The sequence below is a fragment of the Loxodonta africana genome, chromosome 7 (assembly GCF_030014295.1).
Source record: "Loxodonta africana isolate mLoxAfr1 chromosome 7, mLoxAfr1.hap2, whole genome shotgun sequence".
Taxonomy (NCBI): Eukaryota; Metazoa; Chordata; class Mammalia; order Proboscidea; family Elephantidae; genus Loxodonta; species Loxodonta africana.
The window spans coordinates 37,734,062-37,755,698 of NC_087348.1; the positions used below are offsets into that span (position 1 = coordinate 37,734,062).

The following is a 21,637-nucleotide window of genomic DNA, read 5'->3' on the forward strand; positions in this document are numbered from 1 at the left end:
TCCCACATGGGATGAATTAGAAGGAGAGCAAAGAAGAGATGTTCTAGAACTTCTGTACCCAGGCCTTAAAAGAACTATCAGCTTCTGCTTCCAGCCTCTTGGAAACTGGCCACCATGCTGCGAGAAGCCCAAGCCACATGGAGAGGCCATGTGGAGGAGAACCAAAGTGCACCAGTTGGTAACCCCAGTTGTGCTCCCAGCAGTAGCCAGCACCAGCGCCAGCCAGGTGAGTGAGCCACCTTAGACGTTCCAGCCCAGTTGGACTTTCAGAGAACTGCAGTCCCAGAAGACATCACATTGAGCAAGAAAACCACCCAGCTGAGTCCAGTCAAACCACAGAAACTTAAGTAGTAGTAAGATGATTGTTTTAAGCCACTAAGTCATGAGTGGTTTATTACGCAGGTGTAGATAACCGAAGCACTGTGGGGTACCAGGTGGAGCTCAGATCTGAGGCTCAGCAGAAAGGCTAGCTGGAGAGATCATAGATTAAGAAGTCATGAATTTCATGGGAATTTGAAAACCCTGAGATGGATGAAGTCACCCATGGAGTACGTGTAGGACGAATTGAAGAGGCACTTTGAGCTCCCTCCAACATTTACTGGGGAGGGTGTAGTGGAAGTATGAAGAATCATCAAGGCACGTGGATAAGAATTCAAAGTGACTAGAGGAAAATAAAATGATGTATTGCCTTGGGCAAATCTGCTGCTCTTTAAAGTGTTAAAAAGCAAAGATATCTCTTTGAGGACTAAGGTGCACCGGACCCAAGCCATGGTATTTTGAATCACCTCATATACACACAAAAGCTGGACAATGAATAAAGAAGAGCAAAGTAATACATTTGAATTATGTTGGTGAAGAATATTGAATATACCGTGGACTCCCAGAAGAACAAATTTGTCTTGGAAGAAGCACAGCTAGAATGCTCCTTAGAAGTGCGGATGGCAAGACTTTGTCTCACATACTTTGGACATGTTATCAGGAGGGACCAGTCCCTGGAGTAGGACATCATCCTTGGTAAAGTATGGAATTTGGAGAAAAAGAAGACCCTCAAGGAGATGGATTGACACAGTGGTTGCAACAATGAGCTCAAACATAGCAACGATTGTGAGGATGGTGTAGGACCCAGCAGCATTGTACATAAGGTTAGTGTGAGTCAGAACCAACTAGACAGCATCTAGCAATGACAAAGAAAAATCAAGAAAGAACTGGGGTCATGGAGGCCAAAAAAGAAGTCCAAAATGGTGGGAGAAGTGAACAGTATCAAAAGTATAGATGGAAATGCACCCTTGGGAATTGTCAGCTAGGACATTACTGGTGACTTTGCGAAAGGTGGTATTGGTGGAAATAAGGAGGCAGAAGCCAGCCTACTATGAGTTGAGGAATGAATTCTGCTTCAGTATAACTTCCCAATGGGCAAGACATTTAGATCCTTCTTTGTGGACCCTGGGAAAAGCCCTTCTCAGAGTTCGCACATAGAGATGATCTAGAAATATTTGCTGAATCAGCTAGTGTGTATTAGTCAGTTTTCAGTAGGTTATGCTATGGAACAAACAATTCCCAAAATCTCAGTGGCTTACAAAAGCAAAGGTTTATTTATCTGTCATTCAGCTGCAGCTCTACGGCTCTGCTCCAGTTGACAGTGGACTTCGGGTCTACTCCATGTGTCTCCCTGCTCCAGGACCCAGGAAGGTGGTGCAGTCCCTATCCGGTATATGCTGTTCTCATGGTGGAGGGCAGAAAAACCACGATACCTCTTAAAGTCTCTCCTGGAAACTGGCACAATGACCTCCTGCCCTCGTTCCATGGGCCACAGCAAGTCACACGGTGAAGCCTAATGTCAACACACAGAGGATGTGCACCCTACCTACTGACGACAACAATGCAGTCGTATTATTAGGATACCAGACAGCTATGCATAAATGAAAAGATCATCAACTCTTCAGAGTGAGGCAGACCTGCTTTTGAATCTCAGCTTGGTCATTCAGGGGACCTTATACATGCCATTTGAACTCTTTGGCCTCACTTTCCTCATTTGTAAAATGGAAATAATAGTAGTACCTATCTATATGGAGCCCTGGTGGCACAGTGATTAAAGTGCTCAGCTGCTAACCAAAAGGTAGCCTTAGAAACCCTATGGGCAGTTCTACTCTGTCCTGTAGGGTCGCTATGAGTCAGAATTGACTCAATGGGTTTGGTTTGGTTTTGGTTTATCTATATGGTAGATAGATGTGATCATGTATACATGTAAAAGCACCTAGCACTTCACCTGGCACATGGCAGGTCCTTGATAAATACTCACTTAAAACTGAGTGCATAACTAGAGTCTCCCGGGCTTGTAATGGAACTTGGCAATCACGTAATCCCAGGACCTTGCTCCTCTCTAGATCATGGCTTCTCAGAGCCAAAAGGACAGACCCTTTGCTTTACAGATCATACAAATGAAGCCTAGCACAACTGTGAACACTGAAAACCAGTAGTAGGTGAGCTCCATCAATAGCCCCAGGTAAGAAAGTTTATATACAGTTTATATACCCAATATTGGTGTGATCATGGAACAGACCCACAAGGAGAATTGAATTCACCCTCTTTGGAACACTCTGACATTTGCGTTGACAGTAACATACAGCTAGCTCCAGGTGAACTCCTTACAATGAGAATGGGAGAGGCAAACCGACCTTGGAAGGGAGTTGTTTTAAAACACTCTCCAGGCTCTAGGTTTTGGCTGGGTCCTTGAGGACAGGGACCACGCACACCCTGGGCATGCATCTCTGAAATGGTCTGCACCCCTTCTCACACGCACCCAGCATGTCTTGAGCACAACCACTCACAGCACATGTTTGCTGAAGTAAACACTCCACACAACGAAAAACACTGAAAATCACTGCTTCCTTCATCTAAGACAGTCGTCCCCCTTGTGCCTGGAGTTCTAGCTTCCCCTCACTCTTAGCACTCTGCTTTTATTGTCCCCCTCTGTGAATCAAGTGTATGCTCCTAGCTGCTTGCATTTGATACACTTTTTTTCTTCTAAGAGTCCTTTCTTTGAGTATGATGTGCAGATGTGGAACGCTCAAACCTGAGTTTGGGCTCAGGATGGCTGGACTTTCCTAGCTGTCCCACATCCCCTCTGAGCCTCAGCTTGCTCATCTGTAAATGAGGAGCAGAATAACTGCCAGGCCGCTGTGAAGAACTAACTAGGTAATAAAGGGTCAGTGGAGTCCCTGGGCAGTGCAGTTAGTGCACTTGGCTGCTAACTGAAAGGTTGGAGGTTCAAGTCGAACCAGAGGCACCTTCCAGAAGAAAGGCCTGGTGATCTATTTCCAAAAGATCACAGCCACTGAAAACTCCATGGAACACAGTTCTACTCTGACACTCATGGAGTCACCACTAGTAGGAATCTACTAGTCAGCAACTGGCTTTGTTTTGTTTTAATCCTCCTTAGACGAGTCCTTTCTTTGAATGTAACCTGCAGACTTGGGTATGTAACCTGAGTTTGGGTTCAGGATGGCTGGATATTTCTAGCTGTCCCACATGCCCTGTGAGTCTCAGCTTGCTCATCTGTAAATGGATATAGAATATCTGCAAGGCGGCTGTGAAGATCCAAGTAGGAAATAAAGGTGAACTACTGGGTCAGCGCTAAAGGGGCTGCAGATGTAAACGGAATCATTGTAAGCCCTTCCCCAGGACACAGGCACAGTCCCAAGCCGAGACACCCACCGACCCTTCCTGCTACCTGCCCTCCTGCTTTGGTGCAAACACCTGAGAGTCCCGGAGGTGGCAGAGCCCCTGCATTGTGTGGTTGTGTGTTTCAAAGACTCTGGCAGGACCCAATTTTACAGCCTTCTTGGCCAGGGCCTAGGGGAAGAAAGAGAGCGGGCAAATTAGTCTGGTAAAATGACCTCTACCCAGACTGAGCCTGCAGAGCTGGGTTCGAGCCCTGCTAACTAACACACAGTGTGACCTCCATCGCTGCTGCCCTTCTTGGGCCCCAATATCCTGCGCGCAAAGGTTGACGAATGGCCCGAGACAAGCCCAAGAATCCCTTGCAGTTGCGAGGCTCTGGCTCCTTTGGGCGTGGGGTCGGGTCACGTGTTGGCAGGAGGGGATGGCTGGTTGACGCGGCTCAGGGTGCTGGCGCAGAGCCCGCCGGCCAGCCTCCTCCTCTGACGTCCCAGCCCCCTCCCGCCCTCCGGCGGCGGGAGCGCGGCTGCTCGCGGGATCCCAGGAGCAGCGGGCGGCAGGCGGCGGGCCGGCGGGCAGAGCGCGGCGGAGCGCTGCGGAGCGAGCCTGCGCCGGGGCCGGCACCATGGTGCTCTCGGTGCCGGTGATCGCGCTGGGCGCCACACTGGGCACGGCCACCAGCATCCTCGCGCTCTGCGGGGTCACCTGCCTGTGCCGGCATATGCACCCCAAGAAGGGGCTGCTGTCGCGCGACCGGGACCCCGACCCGGAGAAGGCGAAGCCTAGCGTCCTCCGACCTGCCCAACAGGTGAGCGGGGGCCGCGCTGTGGTCCGCCCGGGGCTGCGGGTCGCGGGGCTGCGGGGAAGAGCAGGGACCTAGTTCTAATATGCCGGCGGAGTATGGCGGGGAAGGGGACGGCGGACGTGCCCGAGGACCGCCCAAGGGGACAAGGAAGCCTGGGGGGGGGGTGGTCGTGGGGCTTAATCGGGGAGGAGGCTCGGGGCGAGGAGTGGGGGCGGCGAGGGCGAAGGAGAAGGAGGCAATGGGTGAGGCGACTTGGAAAAGAATGGGGGCTGGGAGGGGAGTGTTGGGGCGCTGGCAGGGGAAGGGGCTACGGAGAGAGGAGTAGGGGCTGGGAGGGGAGTGGGGGTCTGGAGGAGGAGTGGGGGAGGCGGAGTAAGGGGAAAGGAAGGCTGTGAGGGGACTGGAGGCCTTAGGGGAATGTGGGAGGGGAGCTGTGAGGAGACTGGGGAGGAGACTGAGCGCTGGCGGAGACTGGGAGAGGAATTGTGGAGCTAGAGAGCTTGCAGAATTGGGGGGAAGAGGAATAGGGACTATGAGAGAGAAGAGCAGGGGTGGAGGGTTGCGGGGCTGCTGTAGGGAAACCACTGACTTGGCTGAGAAGGAGCCAAACCTTCAGAAAGCAGGAGGGGAGGGGGCTGCTGTCCGTGGGAGGTGGGAAGCTAGGGGGGCAGTGGAGAAGGGGTGCCTGGAATCTGGAGAGGCCCCTGAATCATGGAGGGGCCTGAAGGACCCCACCTCCTCCTAGCAGCCCCATGTGCCAGCCAGCCAGCCAGAGGGGTTGTTGTGGCCCCAAAATATATCCCTGAAGAGTCCCTGGGGACCAAAGGGCTTTTATGCCATGCATTTGCTTGTCCCCAGAGCCCCTTTGGGCAGGCAATGGACACGTTCCCTATTGTACATGCAGGAGAAGGGAACTGACATCCCTACAGAAGCTCTGAACTCCAGGATGCATTTCTGGTTCGGAGAGTGCAGAACTCCTCTGGAGAACTGGGAGGAAAAAGTCTTGCTAGAGTGGTTTGAGAAAGGTTGGCCCTGGGCCAGGAGGATGACTGAAATGACCACCACCTACAGCCCTCTAGACTCCTGATATGTCTTATAGTTTCATACTGACACTAAAATGCTGCAATTCCACCTTCCTTTTCCCGATCAATTATTCAGAAGCTTGGAGGACCCAGTTGTGGGGGCCTGTACCAGCCACTGTATAGTGAGAGTGGAAAACAAATGGCTCCTGTCCTTGAGGCACTTAAAATCCAGGAGAAATGACATTGACACTGGCAGAAATAGGAGCTGGCTGGGCAGCAGGCTGTGGGAGCTGGAATGATCTGGAAATGGGAGTAATGGGCTCCCCACTGGCAGGGGCCGGGGTTGGGGCTGGGTGAGCCTCTCTTCAGAAGTTTCTCCAGGAGTGTGGCCTGTGGCCTCTTGACCTTCTCTCTTAACTATGATCCTTGAGGGACAGTTTTCTCCCTTTTACAATGGTGGCTAAGTGCTGTCCCTCCCCATCCCAGAGAGAGCCTTGGGGAAGTAGTTGGTGTAAAGGACCTCTAAGATCCCTTCTAGCTCTTTGTCTTATCGACTACAGATTACGCACATAATGGCCAATGGCCAATGATCTGTTAAAGACAAACCAGATCATGCCTCTCCCCTGCTTAGAATCCATCAAACTTCTCGCTGAGCTTGGAATAAATAATAGCCAACGATTACATAGCATGAACTCTGTGCTTTATACTTATTAGTGCATATCCTCATACCAATGCAACAAGCAAGATCTACTATTATTCCAATTTAAAGACGAGGAAAATAAGGCTCAGAGACGGTGAGTGACTTGCCCAAGGCCACACAGCTAGAGAAGTTTTAGAACCAGATTCTAGCCACCCTGGTCTGGTTCCAGAGCTTGTGCTATGAGCTGCTCCACTATACTGGCACACCTGCTTGATCTGGCAGGTGCCCAAACCAAAACCAAGCCCTTGCCATCAAGTCGATTCTGACTCGTAGTGACCCTACAGGCCAGAGTAGAATGCCTCATAGAGTTTCCAAGGAGTGTGTGGTAGATTTGAAGTGCCACTCTTTTTTGGCTAGCAGACATAGCTCATAACCAGTATACCACCAGAGTTTCCAGCAGGTGCCTGTTTGTGCCAATTTCTCCTTTCATCACCAGGCTCAGCTCCCTGGAATTAGGGTATTTCTTGGAGGGCACCAAGTTCTTTCCTGCCTCCCCACCTCCAGTCCCATTTTTCTCTGGCTTTTCACACAGAAGGCTCCTTCTCATTTAGGTCTCTTTCTGTTTAAATGTCACCTGCTCAGGAAGGATTTTGCCACATGTCATAAGGAGCCCTGGTAGAACAATGGGTAAGTGTTCTGCCGCTAACCAAAAGGTCGGTGGTTTGAACCTACGAGTGCACTGCAGGAGAAAAGACCTGGTGATCTGCTTCCATAAAGATTTCAGCCTAGGAACACTATAAGGCAGTTCTACTCTGTCCTATGGGGTCACTATGAGTTGGAATTGACTTGCTGGCACCTCCTATTACCATCATCTGTGTCGTCCCGTCCAAATTCTTTTATAGCCCTTGTCACAATTGGATATGATCCTTCTTATTTGCTGACTCAGATAATATCTTCCCCACATTAAGCTATAAGGCTCACGACAGCAAGGACTGTGCAGTCCTGTGCACTGCTTTATTCTCTGCACCTACTCAGTGCCTGGAACCTAGTAGGTGCCCAATAACAAACTGTTGACAAATAAAGGCATCCTGGCTTCCACCCAGCCGGGATTGTTGTCTGAGTTATTTCTCCACATGTGGATGGTGCACGTGCACTGCCTTTGCAATCCAGTGCTAGCTCAGTAGGGGCATAATCAATGCTTGCTGGTACATCAGACCAGCCCCTCACCTGGTTCCCTTGGTGACCAAGAATCTGGGCAACCTGAGGCTGAACCTATAGGTGTGAAAATGGTGAAGTGGAGAGCTCATGATGTTGGCTCGGCTGCTGTTGTGCTCAGATTCAGCCACTGACCCGGATAAAGTAAATAGAGAAAAGACAACACAATTGACATTTCAAAAAAAGTAGAGGAGATGGTGTTAGGGGCAGCAGATGACAGCAGGGTGATGTATGTAGCTCATGTTGACAAGGAAGAGAAGAGTTAGAAAAGGCTCTCTAAGGTGTCCCTTGAAGAGAAAAGACATAGGGGATGGGGAAGGGAGGACAAGATCCTAGATTTCTACAGCCTCAACAGAGGTGTCCCAGGCTTAAGATGCCGCAGTGAGAACTGGGATGTCTGTAGGATACAGACTTACTGCCCATGTCTCCGTCAGTTACTGGTTGTGTTGCTGGAAGAATTCCTTGGATGCGTAGACATGCCCGGGAATCTGATTTCTGTCTCTGAATGGTTGAATGAAGTTGAAGTTTAGGGTGATTTTGAAAAGAACTTGGAAGGTCTTCCCGGGGGTTCTTAGCCTGGGATCCAAAGACACCCCTGACCCCAAGGAGTCTGTAGATAGAATTTAAGCGACTCATGATTTTGGATTGGGGAAAAAAACTCACATCTTTGTTTTCAGTAATCTCTAACTGAAATTTAGCATTTCCTATTAGTGGGAATATAAACAATAAACTCCAGTAATGCTAACAATACCTGTGACTCTATTCCCAAGAGAAATCACAGATATTTTCATAGCACACAACGCCTGTTGCAGATACCTCGGAATATCTTCTATGCTCATCTCTGATTCTAAATTTAGGTACTTATTAAATCCCTTGCCAGAGCCTGTTATTTAATGAATTAATTGGTTTTATTAGATATTCCTTCGTAGCTGTATGTCTTTTATTTTCTGCCTTTTAAAATACTCTGAGAAGGTATCCAGAGGCTTCCCCGGACAGCTAAGGGAATTCATGGCACAAAACAAGGTCAAGAAGCCCTGCTGAATGCGAGATGGGGCAGGATGGAAGCGCTCTGTCATTTGTCACCTTCCGTGCCTCCAGCCGCCTTCAATATGTACTTTGTCTTTGCCTTTCCTGCATACACAATCTTGGCCCTTTATCCTGCCATCCTAGGCAGTCCCTGGCCTTTTGGGGGCCTCAGGGAATTCAGTTTTCCTCCACCCCTCTTCATGGTCTGGCAGGACCACCTGGGACCTCCCTGTTGTCAGCCCAGCTTTCCAAGCCTGATTACTCTGCAGTGCCCTGGCCACCTGAGCAAGGAGACAGAGCGGGACGAATATCTTCCCTTCACTGCTCCTTCTGAATACATTAGTGAGAGGCGGCAGGCCGGCTGGCTGCTGCTCCCTGAATTTTCCCTTAACGCTTGTCTGCATCGACTGCGGCTCGCCTCATTTCTGGGTCCTTTTGGAGGACACCCTCTTTTTGGCTAATCTAAATAACTAGATGGTGCCTTTGGGTGGTGCAAGCGATTAGCTCGCTCAGCTGCTAACTGAAAAGTTGGAGGCTCGAGTCCACCCAGAAGTGCCTTGGAAGAAAGGCCTGACAATCTACTTCCGAAAAATCAGCCACTGAAAGCCCTATGGAGCAGAGCTCTATTCTGAAACACATGAGGTCACCATGAGTCAGAGTCAGTCAATGACAACTGGTAAAATAAGCAGTTAGCAAGCAGGGAGAAGTGTCCTTTTTCTCACTGCTCAGCACCCCTGTACACCTATCAGTCATAGGAGTTTGGGTCCTGTTTTCAGAAAATTCTAGTTTTAGTATCCTGTTTTTCTCCCCCCCCCCCTTTTTTTTTTATGGTGCTTACCTTGTGCCCTTAAGTGATTCATCTCACATGCATTTCAAAGGTCTCCAGGGCGACTGTGATGCTCTCCGCCTGAAGCTAGCTTTAGCCAAGTTGCTTGGCCCCTGAGCGATGGTACCCAGACCTCTTGTATCCATATCCCCAGGCCTCCCACTGCTCCTACCACCAACTTATAAAGTCCTATCCTCCTCCCACCAGAGCTGGGAAGACTGCACTGGCTTTGGATGAAACACTAATAGATTAATTCCAGATTTTTATAAAATAATATAAATACATGCTGGGTTTGCATCTAACAGTATATGTATAGTGGGGGAGTCTTTTCTCCCCAAGGGCAGGGAATATGTCTTTTGTTTTCCTTGTTTCCCTGACAATACCTAGTGTGATACTGGGCCCTTCCAGTTACTATTCTGAATCAGAGTGTCATATTGTGATGTAATTTTGAATAAAGAGGACAGACATAAAGGGGTACATATTGTTAGGGTTTCATTGTACAAGGTTTGAAACCAGGCCAAGTTTATTTATGGTGTTACCCTTGAGGAGTGGTGATAACTGGAAAGGAAAAAAGGGCGTTCTGGGCTTTTGGTCATGCTCGCCTTTTGACAGGAGTGCTTGTTGCGCAGGTGTCCTCACTTTGAGAAAATTCATCCCGCTCTACATTTATGATTTGTGTACTTTTCTGTATGTAGCTATACCTTGAGGGCATTGGTGGTTGACAAGGGGTGGATTATCCAATAATCCAATAGTCAGGATAGGCCTGGTGCTTACCTTGCTCACCAATCTGTAGTGAACAATTTTTTCACCACATCAAAGATTCTGCTTCCAGATGTGGCTGGGATCTGTCTCTCTCTCAACTCTACAACACTTTCCTACAGAATCAAAGCCTGTTTTCAAATTTACAATCCTTGACCGGGACAGATGACACAGTAAGCGAGGTAAGCATGGGCTTACTTGTGCTTACCTACTAATCTGCAGTGAACAATTTCACATGGTTTTTTACCACATGTGAACAATTTCACACAAGTGTCATCATATCTTTGATGAAATTGTTCACTCCAGATGAGGAAGTACATACAAGTGAGCCTGTACTTATCTCTGGGTGGTTTGACTCCCAGCCAATGTACCTCGTGCATAGCCACCACCCGTCCGTCAGTAAAGGCTTGTGTGTTGCTATGATGCTGAACGGGTTTCAGTGGAACTTCCAGACTAAGACAGACTAGGAAGAAAGGTCTGGTGATCTTCCAAAAATCAGCCAATGAAAACCCTATGGATTGCAGTGGTCTGATCTGCAACCAACCACGAGGATGGCAGAGGACCAGGCAGCATTTTGTTCCCTTATGCATGGGGTCGCCATGAGTTGGGGACTGACTCAACAGCAGCCAATAACTACAAGTTATACTTCAGTGAAATCTTTATTAATAATTGTCATACTGTGAGCATTAATCTAGAATCAGACTAGTTTTTTTTTTATTATTGTGCTTTAGATGAAAGTTTACAGAGCAAATTGGTTTCTCATTAAACAATTAATACACAAATTGTTTTGTGATATTGGTTACCAACCATTGTTTTGTGACATTGGTTACTAACCCCGTGATGTGTCAACACTCTCCCCTTCTCCAGCCCGGGTTACCTATTTCCATTTGTCCAGTTTTCCTGTTCATTCCTGCCTTATCGTCTTTGCTTTTGGGCTGGTGTGTCAAACCAATGTTTTTATTATGAGGAAAACTTTTGGGCTATATTAAGAGGTGTGGCTGTCTTTTTGTGATCTAGCTCCCTGGCTCTGTTTTCTGCCGTTACTCCTGTGACCACTTCCTATGGCATAAAAGACTTCTTCTTGGGACCGGGGCCTCGAGATCATCACTGTGAGCCTACTAACCCTTCCACCCTTTCTCCTCTTTATTAGACCTCTAGGGCAACATCCTCTCAGATCCCTTGTCTTCAATTCACATTTGTAAGTGTGAGGAGGGATCAGAGTGTAGATGCAGTGTTTCATTAGTTAATTAGTTCACTCGTTAGATGTTAATGAGCACATACTAGGCACTGGTACAACAATGAAAAGACAGGCACGTGCTCCTCCTGATAAACGAGGAGACAGACACTTAGCCAAGCTATCGCCATGAAGTGTTACAGGGCTGCTGTGCTGGAGGAGGTCCAAGGTGCTGTAGGAAACCCTCGGCAGGGGCATTCCCACCTTCAATCCAAGGTAGAATTTTCTCCAGTTCAGGTTGGATGGCCTTCTTAGCTGTTCTCTTGGGGTCTCCTCTATACCACCATGGTCCAAGGAGGTTCCATGAATTGCCAACCCCACTCCTGGAACTGATTTGACTCTGGCCTGCTGTAAGGGCTCATCTCCCTGAATTCTCAGCCTTTTAAGGTATTCATTTCTCAGCTTATTGCTAGATAATAACCTGGCTGATAAACTCACCTATTCCCATACACACAAACATAAATCTACGTCCATAGAACAATAAAGAAATGATAGAATAGCTACCGTTTCCTGAACCCTTTGTATGTACCAGGCATTATTCTAAGCACTTTAAATGTATTAACTCGTTTAATCATCACAATAACCCCATGAGATATGCACGATTATTATCTCCATTTTACAGATGTGGAAAAATGAAACACAGAGAGCTTGAGTAATTTATTCAAAAAACAAAACAGGGATTAAATCTAGGGAGTCTGGCTCCAAAGCCCACATCCTTGACCACTAGGCTAGAGACCAACAGAAAAGGCTTGTCCCAATTTTGTTTGAGGCACTGTTTTTCCACCAATATGTTATTTTTTTTTATGTTATAAATGTGTCTATGAATATGCATCTTTGCAGAGCAGCCTCAGAAACCTTTCCCACTGCTTTGAATTGCTTCTCAGCCTCTTACGTCCATCACGCTTTAGGCATTGGTTGTAGCCCGAGGACCCTCCAGAGAGGTCTGACACAGTAAACATGTTTGGGCTGGTTGCTTAGCAACGTGGAAGACAGTATGAATTTTTCATTAAGAAATTAGCATAGAATATCTCAGGGAGATGAGCTACAACCGCTGGAAACACTAGGCCCTTTCAAAACACTCTCTTTATGGACCCCGATGCTGGTATCTATCAATCCCTCCCCAAGAGCAGGTCCCAGGCCTGTGACAGTTCCTCCCTTTCCCCAGCTTCTTCTCTTGGTGCAGCAAGTAGATAATTAGGTATGTGGTTTTCTCTTCCTGGAACTGATGGTTCATCAGCACCTTTCATTAACTCCAGCAGAAAACAGTGCTGCATCCTTGGAAATTTTCAGATACTGGCCTGGATTAGGATCAAGTACCTGGGGTACAGGAAGAGGAATGGAGAAGCCATTGGACCACAATGGCGGAAACCTGAAAGAGAAATTAGAGGGGCATACGGCAAAGGCAGAGGAAGCGGTGAGACCAGTAGGATGAGGAAGCCTCAGACCCAGAAGGCAGAGAGGAGAAAAGATAAAGGCACTGAACATCCCAGAGCCAGAGACAGACTGGGGAAATCAAAATAAACATAGATGATCGTTTACTGTTCACACTATTTGAACTACAATCAATAGCAGCTCACCTCCCACTTTTACCCTAATATTCTGTATTCAGTCTTTCCAGAGCACATTTATTAACAACAAGCATTGGGAAACCCTGCTTTGAGAATGGAAAAGAATAGCTTCATGGAGGCAGGGTTTAAGAACTAAGAGATTCTATAGGTAGGTATCAAAACTAACAGATATGTGACTACAAAGGGCCCCCTGTAACCAATTTGGTAAGAAACAATGTGTTAGGTTGGTTCAGTGGTAGAATTCTTGCCTTCCATGCATGCGGGAGACCCCGGTTTGATTCCCAGCCAACGCACCTCATTCGCGGCCACCACCCATCTGTCAGCGGAGGCTTCATGTTGTTATGATGCTGAGTAGCTTTCAGCGGAGCTTCCAGACTAAGATGAAGTAGGAAGAAAGGCTTGGCAATATGCTTCCGAAAATCAGCCCATGAAAACCCTGTAGATCACAACAGACTGATTCACAACTGATCATGGGGATGGCACAGGACTGGACAGTGTTTTGTTTTGTTGTGCATGGGGTCGCTGTAAGTAAAGGATTGATACGATGGCAGCCAACAACTGATTTTCAAAGGGAAACACATGAGAGAGGTAGATTTGTTCCTCCCTTCCTTTCTCCCTTGATGATATTTACTGAACACGTACTATGTACCAGGTACTGGGCCAGAGAGTGAGAATACAGTAGTAAATGCTCCACCCCCAAAACAAATGACACAGTGACCTAGTCTCAGCCCTCATAACAGAGGCGTAGAGAGGGAAGGGCAGAGGGAAGGCACTTGCCCCGGGCGCAAGTCCAATGGGGGGCACCAGACAAGGTGTGGAATGACATTCCAAGGCTCTGCAAATATGAAAGGCGCCTGACTGAGGCAGCTGGGCAAGAAGGGGAAGGCATTTCTGCTGACGCGTCGCCTCTATCAACGTCTATTCATCTTGAAGTTGCGGGGGAGGTGAAACTTAGAGACTGCCCCAAGCACTCATTACCCTCACTATGCAGCTGCCTTGTGTTCATTCTGGTGTAACGGAGATCAGAATTAACAGAAGGCAAGCACAAATAAAGGAAAGCATGTGTCTTGGTCATCTAGTGCTGCTATAACAGACATACCACAAGTGGATGGCTTTAAAAAAAAGAAGTTTATTCTCTCACAGTCCAGTAGGCTAGAAGTCTGAATTCAGGGTGCCAGCTCCAAGGGAAGGGCTTCTTTGTCTGTCGGCTCTGGAGGAAGGTCCTTGTCATCAGTCTTCCCTTGGCCTGTCTCCTGAGGCGCTCTGGGCAGATTCAAACTGCCAACCATTCGGTTTTTGGTTGAGTGCTTAATTCATCCATTCATGAAACATTTATTAATTCCCATGTGACAGACACTGAGCTATGCACTGACAATACAAAGGATACAGTTATGTTCTAAGCTTTTAATATTAAAAAATACAAGCTCTCATATTTTAAATATGCATTAGTAACTTCCAAGTTTGGAAGAAAAATGGTTGTCTGTATCAAACGCCCACTAAAATGAACCCACTTGGGCACGCGAGGAAAATCATTTAATTGCTGGAAAGTCTCACGAGAGGAGTGGCGTGTGAGGCAGTCCTGACTTGACTGCTCTCCTGGCGGGTTTGCACTTGCTGCTCTGTCCTTTAAATGTGCCTTGGTCCTCTACAGTGTCAGTGTGTCCCACACCCATGCAAACCTTCTGCTGAGGAGCTCACTGGCTGCCAGCATATCAGGTAAAACAAAACACCAAGCCCACTACCGTCTAGTCGATTCTGACTCATAGCTAACCCATAACGTTTCCAAGGCTGTAAATCTACAGAAGCAAACTGCCACATCTTTCTTCCATGGAATGGCTGGTCATTTCGAACTGCCCACCTTTCAGTTAGCAGTTGGTCGCTTTAACCACTGGGCCACCAGGGCTCCTTAATTAGGTAAAGGGCTTGTAACTGCTGTATAGTATGAAAAAGGCCTGGGGGTGTTTTAGAGAGTGTTTAGGGAGTTACAGTGAGATTTGGGGAAGCTGGTTGGGGTTTTGGGATGAACTTGGAATGCATTACAATTTTTCCCTTTTAAAATAATGCTTGATCTCTGTAATTCACTAGCATGTTTCCAGGAGCAGATTAAATTCAAATAATGAAGGGTAGTTGCATACATGAATTTGAATGAGAAAAAAAAGGGGAAGAGGATTCTATGAGAATTCTGTCAAAGTAAGTCTTACTTAGTCCATCTAGCATAGACTCTAGGGTATTTTGATATATTTAATTGACTCTCTTCTCACCTTTATAGATTGAATTGTGTCCCCTCCCCCATATATGCTGAAGTCCTAACCCCTATATGTGTGAATCAGATCCTGTTTGCAAAGAGGGCTTTTCTTGTGTTAAGAGGCCATACCCAGTAGCATGGCTCCTAGACCTAATCCCTTCTGAGAGGCATCTCATAAAGGGGTGTACAGACACAGAGGGACAGACACACAGAGGGAGACACAATGTGTCAGCAGAGGCCGATGTATCTATAAGCAGCAGAGGCATGCCAGGGATTGCTGGCAGCCACCAGAAACTAGGACGGAGGCTCACAGAAGGAATCAACACAGCCGAGATCCTGATTTGGACTTTGAGCCTCCAGAACTGTGAGAAAATAAATTTCTGTTCTTTAAAGCCACCCACTTTGTGGTATTTTTGTTACGGCAGTCTTAGGATACTAAGACACCCACCTCGACTCGTTAAGTCCGAGACATCGTTTTCCTTCGTGGAAGAAAGGAGTAGGGCTTAGCAGATAGTGAGAAATGAGGGGCGATGTTGAAAGAATGAGAAGGTGAGTGGATGGATAGTTGAATGGGGCCGAGGAGGTGATTGGGGCTGCCCGCCTGTACTTGCAGCCAAATAAAAATCATAAGCAGGGGAAGCAGGGCAGGGGGCACTGAGCTGGTTGAAGAATCTCTGTGCTTCCCTTTAGTGGCGTATCAAGGAATCAAGATAAATGTGGCAGCTTCAGCTTTTATTGGTTTCCTTTCCTTCAGGTATCCATTCACCTGGCTAACATTGGAGAGAGTTTAAAAAGTCTTCAGCTGCAAGGCCAATGAGATGATACCCAGGATGCCTCATTTTACTTGAAAAAGCATCATAAACCATGTGGTTTTGGTCTTGTTGCTAAGAGTGTTGTTGTTGTTGTTAGGTGCAATTGAGTGGGCTCCAACGCATGGTGACCTTGTGTGTAACAGAAGGAAATGTTGCCTAGTCCTGTGCCATCTTCATGATCACTGGTATGTCTGAGCCCGCTGTTGTGGCTATTGTGTGAATCTATCACAGTGAGGGTTTCCCTCAGTTTTCCTGACCCTCTATCAAACATGATGTCCTTTCCTAGTGATTGGTCTTTCCTGATGGTGTGTCCAAAGTAAGGAAGCCAGCGTTTCACCATCTTTGCTTCTAAGGAGCATTCTGGTTTTAGTTCTTCTAAGAATGGTATACCATTGTTGTTATGTGCCATTGAGTCGATATGTTCCATTGAGTTGATTCTGACTCATAGCGAACCTAAAAAACAGAGTAGAACTGCCCCATAGAGTTTCCTACGCTGTACTCTATACAGGAGCAGATTGCCAGGTCTTTTCTCCCTCAGATTGGTTGGTGGATTTGAACTGCAGACCTTTCGGTTATCAGGCGAGTGCTTAACCATTGTGCCCCCAGGGCTCCATAAGAATGGCATAAACCCATTGCTATCAAGTCGGTTCCAACTCATAGTGACCCTAAATGGCAAAGTAGAACTGCCCCATAGGGTTTCCAAGGCTGAAATTTTTACTAAAGGAGACTGCCAAGTCTTTCTCTCATGGAGTAGCCGGGGGATTTGAACCCCGATATTTTAGTTAGCAGCTGAGTGCTTTAACAACTGTGCCACTAGGGCTTCTTGAGAATGGCATTACCCGTTAATCCATTGCCATCGAGTTGATCCTAACCCAAAACGACCCAATTTTCTTTTTGAATAGAATAAAAAAAAAAAAAAATAGTTTGGAGAGGACGGTATTTGAAGACTGGGCAACTGTAAATGTTGATCGAAGCATCTTGGGATGTAGACTATCTTTAGTTAGTGCTAGTCTCATCTGTGTTTCTGATTCCTTCCTCCTTTCTCATAGTGCGCCACTGAGCCTCCTAAAATACGTTTTTCATTTCCAGCACAGTCACTTTACGTAGAAGAAGGGCGCAAGGCTATCAGAGAGAAATACAGAGAAGGCGGTGATGGTGTGTCAAGGGACAAAACCCCACAGGGAAACATCAACGGTATTTGAAGAGCTTTTCACTGCAAATGTGTCACCTAATGAGCCTATCTTTCACTATGCAAGTAGAGTGGGTCCTTTAAGCAGCAGTCCCAATGTGACTGTCACCCTTAGCTCAACAGCTTCAATACAAAACCCCTAGAGACAACTGAAAGGAGGGAACAGGAGATTGGGTCCCTGTTCCTAATAGCTGCACAGTTAGCCTTGCATTTGATTTTGAATAGCCACAAAATTTCATTTTAGGTAACAACCTAGCTTTTTGAGACCATCGAGAAGAGGAAATTGCTTCTTAGAGTGAAAATGCTCATTTTATGATCAAGATGCTGAGACATAATGAAAAGAAACTTAGAACACGACCCAAAAAAACGAAATTTGAATTTGGTCTCCACCATTTTGTAGCTAAATGCTCCCAATTGTTCTGAATCCTACATTCCTCATCTATTTTGTTGTTGTTAGGCGTCTTCGAGTCTATTTTGACTCATAGTGTAATAGAGTAGAACTGCCCCCATACGGTTTTCTAGGCTGTAATCTCTATGGGAACAGGTCACCAGGTCTTTCTCCTGCGAAGCCTCTGGGTGGGTTCCAACCGCCAACCTTTCAGTTAGCAGCAGAACACTTAACCACTGCGCCACTGGGGATTTTCTCAAGGTAATATTAAAACCTGAATGAGATAACACTTATGAAGGCGCCCTGCAGGCTCAGCACCTGGTCACTACTCGAAGTATATTTTAGGGATCTCTAGATCATTTTCTTATTTATCCTTTACCAGAACCATGACTTCCTTTCCATTACATCTCAGCATCTTGGTCATAAAGTGAACATTTGTTTGTCTGTATGTTCACTACATAGGGAAGGAGAGCTCGTTAGGAGTATTCCCAGTGTGAAAGCTGAAAGGCTGTTAGTACAGAGAGGGGAGCATGGACACTCCACTCTAGGGCAGTCATTCATTCAATGAATATTTCTCCATCACCTGCTATGTGCAAGGCACTGAGTTAGCGCCGGTGACACAGCGGAGACAAGCCAGGCAACATCTCTGCCCCTGTGCAGCCATCCTAAGGGAAGAGACACTCATTGCGTTGTGCAGTAATACAAATGAATATGAATTTACACCCGTGGTAAGAGTGGTGAGGGAGGTCAGGGGGCCTTCCAAGCAAGTCATCACGGATTAGCGCTCTGATCTTCCACATTTTTGGAAACCCCTTTCAGTAAAAAAAAATTTTTTAAAGTAAAAATTGAGCATGTATCCCTTATATATTTATATCTAATCATTTGTAAATTAGTTCTATTATATGTATACAGGGTTCCATTCTGACGATTCATCGTAAATCAGTTCTGATGTAAGTCAAATACCTCATTTTTTTTTTTCATTATTATTGCCTCTTATTATCGGTAGCTTTACAAATTTCATCTTTCTTTGTTTTGGGGGGTTGGAAACATTACATATCAACATCTGCAAGTGAACATCTGAGAATGATAACATCAGCAGATTGCATGCTGCAACATTGTACGTAGTGCAAAAAAAAAAGAAAAAAAGATGGTCGTAAGTACACTTCCGTGGTAACTCGAATACGCTGTAAAGTCAGGGACTACCTCTACACACACACGTATACATTACTTTTCTAATACATCGTGCACATAATAAAACGTGCACAAAAAATAGACCTTTAAAGCAATAAGATAAAAATAAATTACAAAATAAAATTGTTACTTTCTTCCCATACCCAAAATGAAAGGAGCCCTTGTGGAGCAAACGGTTGTGTTCGCGCTTTGATCCCACCCAGTGGCTCCGCGTGAGAAAGCCCTGGCGGTCTGCTTCTGTAAAGATTACAGTCTAAAAATCCGTATTAAGCCACTCTCCTCTGTCACATGGAGTCGCTAAGAGTTAAGAACAACTCGACGGCACCTAACAACAACAACGCCAAATGGACTGTCTTGTGTACCGTGGGGTAGAGTTAGTGACATTTCTAGGCAGAGGATGTTGGGTGTGAGGATTTGGAATATTCTAGGCATTTGGGGCATGTGCAGAAGCCCTGTGGCAAGAAGACATAGCACATGGGAGGAACTGAAAGAAGATCCAAGTGGGCAGAGCATAGAGAGCACGAGAGGTGAGGGAGGTGGGTCGCCATGATCTGCGCCGTGTTAAGTATTTGGCTCTTTACTCCAAGAGTGATGGAAGCCAATGAAAGGTCTTAAAAGGTGACGTGATAGAATTTGGGTTGTGAAAAGATCCTGGCTGCTGTGTGGAGAACATATCAGATGGGGAAAGAGTTGAAGTGGGGAGACCAGGAGGGAAGCCGTGGAGAGAAAGTAATAGCGAGGACTAGGGCGGAAGCAGTGGTTTGTCTATGATATTGGATGTGGACTTGGGGAAGGGATGACACCTGAGTTTTTCACTTGCCCAGGTGCATCGTGGTAGCATCTGGTGAAACAGGGAACATTAAAAAAGACAAGACCATGGACTCTAAGTCAGGAGTTCACTTTTGTACAGGTGGCGCGTGAGGAGTCTTTGAGATATCTCCATGCAGGTGTCAAGTGTGCCCGTGGTTCTGCCAGTCTGGAGCTCACAGCAGAAGTCTGGGCTGGAGATGTATGTTGAGAATCACCTGTAGGAGGTAGCAATCGCAGCGGTAAGCATGACTGAGACCACCTAGGAAGAGAGTAGAATGAGAAGGAAGAGGGCTTAAGAGCAAGTTCAGGGATACCAACATTTTAATGACCAGGTGGTGGGAATGGGTCTACAAGGGAAACAATGAAGAAGTGACCAGAAAGGATCTAGAAAAACCTGGAGAACGTAATGTCAAATAATAATGAGAAATAAGAGCTTTTTAAGAGGAAGGAAGTCATCAGCAGGGGAGACCCCCGCTGAAAAGTCAAGGAAGTTAAGAGTAAAAATATTCGCTAGAATTAGACCTTGAAGGTCGTCAGTGACTCTAGAGGCCAATAATGACATTGAGTGGGCTGATGGGGCCCTTTGGGAATGGGTTGTGGAGTGGATGGCAAACGAGGACATGAAGACAGCAACAGTACAGGCATTTCTTTTTTTAGGATGTGTGGCTGTGATGTGGTGGAGAGGCTAGGACGATAGGATAAGGGGATAAGAAGTCAAAGGAATTTTGAGCACTTGTACAAGCTGATGGGAAGGAGCTAGTTGAGAGAGAAAGAAAAACGTGCAAGAGAGGAGAGAGGGATTGAAAATCCCTAACGTAAGGCTCCTGCAAATGCAGGTGGAGATGGGGTCCAGGCTCAGAAGGAAGGGCTGCTCTTGCAGGGAGGGGCGTACCTCCTGCAGTGTGAGGGGAGGGGGACTTGCCCACGAAGGAGTTCGCTATGTAGCAGGACGCGTCCGGGCGTCCATTCTCTTGGCTTCCTTGTTCTCAGTGAAGAAAGTCTGTGGAGAGTAGAGACCTTCCAAAATAAACTGGCCAGAAAGCAGTAGGTTTGCCAGGCAGGACTGAGAGCCAGTTTGAGTTGGTTGTTGTCGTTAGCTGCCTTTGAGTCGGCTTCCGACTCATGGTGACCCCATGCACAACTGAACAAAACGCCACCCAGTCCTGTCCATTCCCAACATCAGCTGTAGATCAGACCCTTGTGATCCATAGGATTTTTACTGGCAGATTTTCAGAAGTGGATTAGTCTTTCTCAGTCTGGAAGGTCTGTTGGAACCCGTTCAGCATCATAGCTACACGCAAGCCTCTACTGGCAGATGAGTGGTGGCTTTGCATGTGCATTGACTGGGAATCGAACCTGGGTCTCCTACATGGACGGAGAGATTTCTACCACTGAACCACCAATAGCTCAAGTATTTGAGGTCAGTGATGGTGAGTTTATCATGGGATTGGTCTGCCCTGTGGAGTGATTCTCCAGCAGTGCAAGGCTCAAGGTATAGCTGGGTTCATCCAATATTGGAGTTTTGCACATGAAGCCAGAGAAAGGACTGAGAGGTAAGGGCATCTTTAGAATAGTGACAATGTGTTATTAACATGACGGATGATGGGATCTAATTGGCATCACTTGGAAAGTGGAGAAAGGGAACAGAGTAGAGGGCTTGCTGGTCTCAAGGTTCCTTAAGCTAGCTGCCCTCAAGTTGACACTGGCTCATAGCGACCCCATGTGTGTCGGAGTAGAACTATACTCCAAAGGGTTTTCAATGGCTGATTTTTTGGAAGCAGATTGCCAGGCCTTTCTTCCAAGGTACTCCAGGCTTTCAGTTATCAGCCAAGCATGTTAACCATTTGCACCTTTCAGGAATCTGGGCAATATACTGCCCTCCACCAGAAGTGACAGAACCATCCTCCAGGTCCCTAACAAGGTAGGCAGGGGCCGGGGTGGGGGGGTGGGGAGCGGAGGCAGAGTCAGAGTGAACAGTTGATGTTAAAGAATTGATGTCCTTAAAGGTACTAATAAAAAGGACAGCTAGTAACAGCCAGATGAGTCAGCAGCCAATTAAGTCAACAGTCTCATGCCATGTGGTGTTTTGGGAATTTGTCTTTATTTTAGGAAAACACGAGACTCTAAAGAAGGAACACCTTGAATCTGCAACCAGTGAAGCAAAGCAGGAGCAGGGGCACTTGCCCTGGTGAACTGCGGGCCTGACTATATGTCCTGGTGGCTTAGAGC

General features: G+C 46.8%; 1 protein-coding gene across 1 annotated transcript in view; it reads left to right on the forward strand.

Moving 5' to 3' along the window:
- The first annotated feature begins 4,303 nt into the window (after window positions 1-4,303).
- SYT13 (synaptotagmin 13) overlaps window positions 4,304-21,637 on the forward strand; it is a 59,736-nt gene continuing 42,402 nt past the window's right edge. Inside the window, exon 1 of the mRNA XM_064288241.1 lies at window positions 4,304-4,486. Within this exon, the coding sequence (XP_064144311.1) occupies window positions 4,304-4,486 (183 nt within the window). The remainder of the gene's footprint in view (window positions 4,487-21,637) is intronic.